General features: G+C 41.8%; 1 protein-coding gene across 2 annotated transcripts; it reads left to right on the top strand.

The window, feature by feature from the left end:
• The first annotated feature begins 1,185 nt into the window (after positions 1 to 1,185).
• On the top strand, positions 1,186 to 7,398 carry cUnh19orf47 (chromosome Un C19orf47 homolog). 2 transcript variants are annotated; one of them, XM_079272635.1, is made up of 8 exons: positions 1,186 to 1,239; positions 2,433 to 2,520; positions 2,953 to 3,067; positions 3,272 to 3,353; positions 3,975 to 4,100; positions 4,217 to 4,291; positions 5,383 to 5,456; positions 5,563 to 7,398. In XM_079272635.1, the coding sequence occupies exons 1-8, from the start codon at positions 1,221 to 1,223 to the stop codon at positions 6,121 to 6,123; spliced, it is 1,140 nt and encodes a 379-aa protein (XP_079128761.1). In that variant the 5' UTR covers positions 1,186 to 1,220; the 3' UTR covers positions 6,124 to 7,398. The 2 variants fall into 2 exon arrangements, with proteins under 2 accessions (XP_079128761.1, XP_079128760.1); XM_079272634.1 differs by having other exon boundaries at positions 4,217 to 4,366.
• The last annotated feature ends 1,174 nt before the right edge of the window (positions 7,399 to 8,572 follow it).

Here is an 8,572-nt window from a genome sequence, read left to right as displayed (position 1 = left end):
TTGTAAAAGTTCACATTGTAGAGTGTTTTTCTCAGTTTCTAGACTGCAAAAGCTGGGTGGGCTGTCTCCTTTAATGCTGATTTGACCGAATGCCATTCTTTTCCAATTTGTGAAGACATTACATAAATAAACAACATATTATAAGGTAAATGGCTCTCACTTTTAAATGCTTAACCTTCATTGCGCTCTTTGGACTTTTATCCAAGTGTTTATCGTTTATTTATTTTTTCTGGAAAGTGATTGTGTTTGTATATTTTTAAGACCAACACTAACTATTATTTTCATCTTTTAATCGGCAAATGCTTTTCTTGATTCATTGTTTTTTAATCCATAAAGTTGTGAAAAGGCCACAGTTCTTCAGAATGTTAGAACACTATTCACTCAGTATGAAAAGTCCTGCAAACCATGGGCAGAACCTATTTATAAGCAAATTTCAAACTGCGCAATCAAGACAGAAAACAACATTTCTCATCCTGTGACTGTTTGTGTGTGAAAAGAGTCATTGTGATGAACTCATAGAGCTTTATCACCTGACTTTATATTTCCCCTCCGGTTTAAAGTGTCTTTTAACTCGTTATTTAGCTCCCACAGTGTCGTTTTCGGCCATAGCCATGCAGGTGTTTTCTGCAACAAAAGAAAAAGCAAACTGTAAGCTACGCGTCCAAGTTGGATGTGCAGTGGTGGAGGAAGTACTGAGATACTTTACTGAAGTAAAATTTGAAATATCTTAGTCCAAAAATTCTCCAATACAAGTGAAAGTCACGAATGCAAAATTAAAATTAGGTAAACGTACAGAAGTACAAAATAAGTATTCATTATGCAGAATGGCTCCTTTCACAGTGTTAGGCTACATTATTATAAAATATGATATCATTCTGCTTTTATCACTTATGAATGCATGTAAAAGCATGTTGTAGCTGGTAAACATGGAGACAATGTAAAATAATTTGTAGTATATTGGGTAGATTAGTAGTATAGTACTGTATAGCATCATGGGCACATGTGAGCACATCCATATATATTTATACTAAAATACAGTGTTCCTCCAAGTGTGGTCATGAGTATCTGCTCGTGCTGTTGTGTGTGAGTTTGCGGTCTGTGTTGCTCTCTAGCGTCCGTAAATAAAACTTCACTTCCTGGTGGTTCAGTCGGAAGTGGCGTCACAGGAGCACCGCGAGCTGTCCGGATGTAGCTGACGTAACCAGACATTTCTTGTAAACATGGCGTCCCTGACAACAGGTGAGAGCAGAAAGGCCCACATCAAGCCAACGTTACCGCTCGCTAACATTTAAATATTTCGGTATTTCACTGTTTAGTAGACACGTCTGTTATTGCATCAATCCGGAACCGTGTCCAGAGCTTTTACAGCCGTGCTTGTTCGCATTGGATGCCGGAGAATGGCCGGGAGCGCCTTTTAATTCATAGCTAACGCTACCGCTATGACTATGCTAATGCTGAATGCTAACACAAATGCTTCTTTCTTATTTACGGCCTTGAATTGTTCCCGTGAACCTGTGATTTCACTTTCATTGATTTTAACAGGCGTCAACGGAGAGTTGTGCGCTGAATTATTGTCCTTTGTTCTGTGTGCGGGTTAAGTTAGCTTGGTCGTCGTCTTATGCTAACGTGAGCTAACCGGCTCTGAATCTTCTGTAACGTTATATGAGTTCATACATTTCAATAAACAATGTTTGGCTTTGATTCGTGGTTCTGTCTTGTCAGGCTCCGAAATGCAACATGAGGTTATAGCCACCGTGTGAGCGTCGTCTCTGTGTAGCTATGAGTTTACCGTCTAAAGCATGTTGGACAGAGCCATTGTCCTGGCAGCTGTTAACCACCATTCACTCTGTATCTGTAACTCCAACTACTGGACGCTTCATTATTGGTGTTTTAAATAGCCTCCAGCTGACTATGATCCTCATACCTCAGTATGCTGCTCTCTGCCAGGCCCTGCTCCCACTGTAGTCTGCTCCTACTGAGAACCAACAGCATAAGTGGATGGTATTATCTTTGAAGAGGTCTATATGGGCACAAGTACTGCAGAAACCATTAGAAAGTTCATTAACAATTTAGATCATGAATCAGTGGATGTTACAATTAATACAGAAATGTGGACATATACTGGTTTCAGCTTCTCACATATGTACAATTTCTGCTTTTGACTGTTTAATATAATAATTAATAAAATAGTTTTGGACTTTGGTGAGACAAAAGAAGTACTGAAGATGAAACCGTAGGTTTGGATTGTGATGGACATTTTCTGACACTATGTACGCAATGAATCGGTTAATGTCAAAACAAAGTGCTCATTAGTTGCAGACTGCTCCATAAGAGTTATTAATTATAAGTGAAATTATTAACATGACTGGCTGATTGTCCGTGAAATCCATAATGCTGTACGATTGTTAATGGTCTGTTATTTTTTTCTTAAGCCACCTCGGAGTGGATTCAGTTTTTTGAGGACGCTGGGATCCCAGCCGGCCTCGCAGTCACTTATGCAGTCTCCTTCGTGGACAACAGGTAACCTGGTGCTTCTTTTTAATAGGCTTTTAATAGTACTCTTAAGTCATTCTGTGTTGTGCTTGATCATATGAATTTCCTTTGCGCTGTCACATGAGACCGTAACTGAGCTGAAACACAATAAACTGTCCTGCTTAGAAGCAGAGCAGTTTCTTATTTTTCTTTCTTTATTTTCTGGTGATAATCCAGTAGGTACTGCCAGAGCATTTTGTGATAATGTGATAATTATTATTTATTGATTCATGTGGTGATGATGACAGCTTTCATCGAATTAAAACTGTCCAATTGATCTGTTAGTCCATGTGACTTAATGTTTGCAACTCTTGTTGTTCACAATAGGTTGCTTTGAACTAATGGGCAACAATGCATATTGTTTTTCTTTGGTCCACACCAAGTACATACAGCATTATCTGATTATTCATGTCTCTGCAGAATTCACAAGAACATGCTGATGGACCTCAGTAAAGACATCATGATGGACCTCGGCATCACGGTCATCGGCGACATCATTTCCATTCTTAAACATGCTAAGCAGGTGTACAGGCAGGTGAGATCAGACTCAACTGTTTCACGTTCTGAAGTATGGAAATGTTGAAAAAGAGGGTGTTTTGTCTTTTGCTGGTGCAGGCATGTAAATACCTCTGGAATATATCAAGTGTTATTGTGAATGCAGTCATGGAGAATGGATGTGAAAGCCACTGCAGTAGACTGTGAGTTTACATAACCTCTGTAATGTGTATCCCTTCTTCAGGACATGTGCAAAATGGCCACAGAAGCCATCTCCTCAGGCCAGACCAGTGTTAAAGCTGAGCTCAGAAAAACTGCCAATACTCGTAAGTATCTCCATTTAAATCTTCTGCATGATTGAAACTGTTTTTTATTGTCAAAGTCTTGGGATTTATTTTCAAATTTGAGTTTAAGATCACAACAGAATGTGAATGATGCCTTTTCTTTAATTTAAACCTGGATACAAATTGTTTTTACTCATTTTAACCAATGTGTAACATCATAAGATCATATTCAGCGTTAATGCACTGCCTCTGTCGGTCACTGTGGTCGCTAACTGATTGGGCGAAGGTAAAGAGAGAGTTTCTGTCCTGTTTTTATTTTGAGGAATAGCTAACTGTACAAAACAGTTTGTACTGGCAGTATTTGTTATTGGTATGTCAAGTAATAGGCCATAATAAAGGGTAATTGTTTCCATGAGGAGATCAAGTAAATCAGAGTAATCTAATGTCACAAGAACAAACTGCTTCACTTAGTTTTTGTCTGCCTCGGTGCCAGGTTTACAAGACTTACTTCTGTTCTTCACAACATGTTCTTTCATGCACACTTTTACTTTTGGCATGTCTAACTGTGAAGCTCAGCTGTCCTCTGATCTCGTCTTGGGGTCAGAACAGGAAGATACCCTTTTTAGAAAGCAAGTACTTGAAAATGTGTCTGCTTTCTCTCAGCTGCCACTCGTATGATTGCCAACGCTTTGAGCAGTGACTCCCCGCCGGGCACTCCAGCCCGTCGACCTGACAACCGCCTCTCGGTCACAGTGTCCAACATGCAAGCAAACAAGAGCGGCAAAGCAGGTAGATGTCACGGAGCGTGTCTTTTACCCCATACATCCCTTATTTCCCACCCTCTGGAGTCCTCTCTTATTCTTTACCTTTGCTTATCCTCGTGTACCCGCCACTTTGTTTGTCAGTTGTAAGTCAGCCAGCTGACGAGGGGAACAGTCTGCCAGCAGTGAAGCGCCGACGCGTGACAGCTGAGATGGAAGGCAAGTACATCGTCAACATGCCCAAAGGCTCCACACCTCGTACACGCCGCATCCTGGCCCAGCAGGCCAAGAAAGGTAGGCCTGACCCAGTGGCCTTGCCGACAACTCGCCCCAATAATGCCGTTGCTCACCACAGCTAATCAGTACTAAACGTTTTCATGGACTTCTTTCATACTAAAACTGAGACGGGTGACTCGGAGCTGATTGTTTGCCTGTTTGACCTTCATTCATTTCTGTCACGATTTAATCCGTTGTCTTTAATCTTTCCACTGCATCAACAAGTATCCCTGCTCGTTTTCACCTTCATTTTACCCAAACAAAAATCTTTGACTATGGTCTTTGTCTGTGAAAAGAGCTGTGATGCTGTCAACTGCTCAATATTATGAGTATTTATTTCATGAAAGAAAACCTCTATGCTCTTGTAAAGTTGGCTTTTTCTTTTAAATGCAATTCTGTCATTACGGTAGATACCTCCAAGGTAATTAGCAAAACTGAAATCGTACAGCAAAGCACATTTGCATTTCTGACCCGAGTCACAAAACAGCCAGCGTTAAAACTATAAGTTCCTCTGGTTAGAGGTTTCTAAACATGACACCCGGGTGGACGCGTTCATTTCCGCTCCTTCGCTTTGTTTGTCATCTTTGTCACAAATTCCATCCCTCTTTGTCCGAGCTGCGCTCGAACATCGTTCCAAGATAGTTGGCTCCGAGTTTGAAGGGAGACTGAATAAGTAACGGATACAAAAGCGGAAGTAACCACCACGCTTTTTCTCTGGCCTTCATGCTGTTATCTACTGTTTAGTGACATAGAACATGGCACACCAGAATAAAACAAAACAGAAAGACATACTCATCTACTGGCAATGGGAAAGGAGTCTTTGGAAGCAGGTTTGACAGCATTAAAAAACCTAAATATATGCCTTAATTTAGGGATAAACGGGAATAAGATACTTGCTCTCTGCAACAGTCACAGCAGTTTTATCTTCAAAATATATTAAAAAGGATCCTGTGGATTATTTTTCCATCGCTATTAATGATTTATCAAACATAAACCAAACCGGTCACATTTGTTTTGCTCTACTCCTTGAAAAGGAATGAAGCGCACCTCTGTGTTTGCAAGACTTGGAGCTGAATCGAAGGCAGACACGACAACAAGCAATAACAAGGTGAGGCCTGTCGGTATATTGCAATAGCTCCCTTTGTATTGGATTGTATTGTATTGGATGCAGGCGTGAAGATAAGGTCTGTGCTCATAATACTCATGTTTGTCAGCCCACTGGTGTGTTCAGTCGTCTTGGCAGAGGGGATGAAGAGGAAGACAAGCCGCAGCCAGGCAAAATGCCTAGTACCATCGATGTAGATGACGTGGACGACAGTGATGGAGAAGGCTCCGTCCTCCAGTATGCTGGCGTCCTCAAGAGAGGGGCCCCCATCTTCCAGAAGAAAGAGCCAGCCACAAAACCGGCCACAAAACCGGCCCGGACCACCCTGCGGCGCTTGGGAGGCAAATTCAAACTACCTCCCTCTGACACTCCCTCCTCTTCCTCCCCTAATGGCCTCCCCCCTGCCAAGGTTAGTGTTCTTCAGAGACTGGGCAAGCTCCCTGTCACACACCTGAGCGCAGCGGTGTCACCCACACCTGCTGACACGCAGGACAACAGGGTGACCAGCACCAGGCCCAAAGCCCTGGAGGGACTCACCTTAGCAAGCTCCAAAGTCAGCAGCAGCACCGGGGCTGGAGGAGGAGGAGGAGACGGAGGAGAGTCTCTGGGTGCCCAGATGGACATTATGGCTATTAGTGTTTTTAAGAGGCTGGGCAGCAAGAGAACCTAACACATACATCTCTACAAAATGATTGAGACTCTTTCTATATGTCCTTTATAGAATTTGTATCCCTCCCTTTTCTGCACTCATCCTAGCGACGTGCAGGACTGCAGATCGGAGTGTTTTTTTATGTTGATGGTCGGTTTATAGCTGCTTTTTGTCTTTAGGGTTGCTCTTAGATAAAGATACTTTTACATTTTAGTCATGCTGCCATAGGAAAACCAACTTTGTTTCGTGTCTAAGCTTTTAATTTGAGGACTTAAAGTTCACAATCATATCTGGCATTTATAGTTTTTGAAAATATGTATTTAACTATATTTGCGAAATTAAGGCATGACATCAACCAAGCTGCCATAATGGTGTTTTTTATTTTACCCGTTAACTCCACATATAAGGATGCTGCTGACTAAATCTTCCCTTTTTTCAGAGTCCACCCGAATGAATACAGTCTGTGTAGTTGAAAATATTCCCCCACGGTGAATTAGTTGGTCATTTTGTTGATATTTGTCTGAAAATTAGTTGTTTCTCGCGTAACGAAGGTACACAGCTCAGACAAGTGAAGTTTATTCTTCAAATGAACATGCAGGACGGGGGTCAGATTCTTCTGCGCTTTGTGGAGTAGAACGTCTCACCTCTGAACTCCAGAGGCCCATGTCCACCTTTCTACCATCGTACTGAACGTTTTCTACAACCACCTACTTGAAGGCCGGCTCAGTAGAATATTGTTTATTTTGAAATGCAATGTATAGATTTGTTAGACTTGATTTCACACGGCACAGCACCAGTTATGCTGCATATTTTTCTATGTGGACATTCTTGTATCCGTGTAAAGAAACTCCGAGATGCCATCGGGTCTGGTGTCAGGAAGCCACTTGAGGTCTCGGTAGGTAGTTCACCTTCACCCAGCATGGGTCATCATCACCTGTGTGCTGTTTCTTTCTTCACACCAGAACTGTGTTAGACTGTAAATATTTGAAATGTTTAAAATCACATCATGGAATTTTTCTAGTTTTAAAAAAAGAAAGGTAGATTCAAACGCACCGTGAATTTTATTTTTTTTGTTTGTTTTTTTAAAGGATATTGAAGAAAAAAAGTTCTGAATTTGAGCAAAATATGCTTGAAAAATAATTAAAAGAGGAAAACGGTCCAGACAGCTTCCCTCTTTATTTCTCTCTACAGGAGACAATGTCGTTGTCACATATTGTTCTCTTGTACATATCGACATGACAGCAAAGGTGATATTTACATTCTCCTGGGAACATTCAGATGATCATTTATCAATAAACCCATTAAACTCCCACTCCTCTCACAATGAGCTTACTGCTGCATCATTTCGGCTAAACTGTCAGCATGACATGTTAATGATGTTTCATCGGGGGATGCCTCTTTACTCTGTGCAGCTGCAGCCGGGAACACACGCTTGGCTTCCAGGGGCCACAGGGGTTGTACAGTATGTCTCTAATGCCACTTGAGAATGTGTTTGTTAGGGTTGAGTGGGATGGATTGTTAAGTGTGTATGCATTGTGTAGGCTTATTTAATGTAATTTGTATGTGCTGAATATTAATTTACACGTTTCCCTACAGGGACAGTTAAGCGTTTCAGAATCGGAACATGTTTAATGCAGGAAAACTAAGAAAACCTATGCCAACAGTGCCATCTCTACACCATGCAGATAACAGTGTTCACCTGGATATGGACCCAGCTCCCATCACTAGTCATCGCAGCATTTAGAGAATGGCGGAAGTGCTTATGCCAGTGTTTCGTTGCACCGTAACACCTGCATGAGTCTTAAGTTTTGCTGTAGGCTAATACATTATTTATAAATGTTAATCTAGATGCTTGTTGGAGTCGAAATGACTGTTCACCCAGGAGGAGCTGATACACCGCGGGTCCCCGATCCATGAACCAGGGAGTCGATATAGATGTGAAACTACAGATGTTTTCCATGACTCACTGAGAGAATAGCCTGCTCCTGGACTGAGTTAATCCCATGTGAGGATTTCCTCTTCGTGCACCAGCGGAATCACACCTCGGCGAGGCAAGGATGCTTATAAATCTGTAGGAAATAAGGTAACAACCTTTCGATGATCACACAATTTAGCAGATGTATAATTTGTACAGAGATCGCATGATTGGCTGGTGGGCTGCAGGTTAGTCCCACATCAGACCAGAAATAATAAGTGTAATTAAGACTATGTCCCCTTGAGGTCGCTCTCTCCCTCCTCTGGTCCCTGCAGCCTCCTGCTGTCGCCTCCATCTCCTTGAAAACCTTATCAGCTGAAGTCATCAAGTGCTCCTGGTTGGCCGTAATCTGATTTCTACAGAAGGGATGTGAATTGAAGTAAAGGCTGAATTAATCTGTGTCAGCATGCGTGGTTTTTTTCTTATTATGAAAGGTGGCCTCTTTCAAGCAATGGGAGTGACGTAATGTGCAATATGGTGCCACAAAGACTATTC

This window comes from Melanostigma gelatinosum, assembly GCF_949748355.1.
Source record: "Melanostigma gelatinosum genome assembly, chromosome: 7".
Classification (NCBI taxonomy): domain Eukaryota; kingdom Metazoa; phylum Chordata; class Actinopteri; order Perciformes; family Zoarcidae; genus Melanostigma; species Melanostigma gelatinosum.
This window is presented reverse-complemented; position numbering and strand designations above follow the sequence as displayed.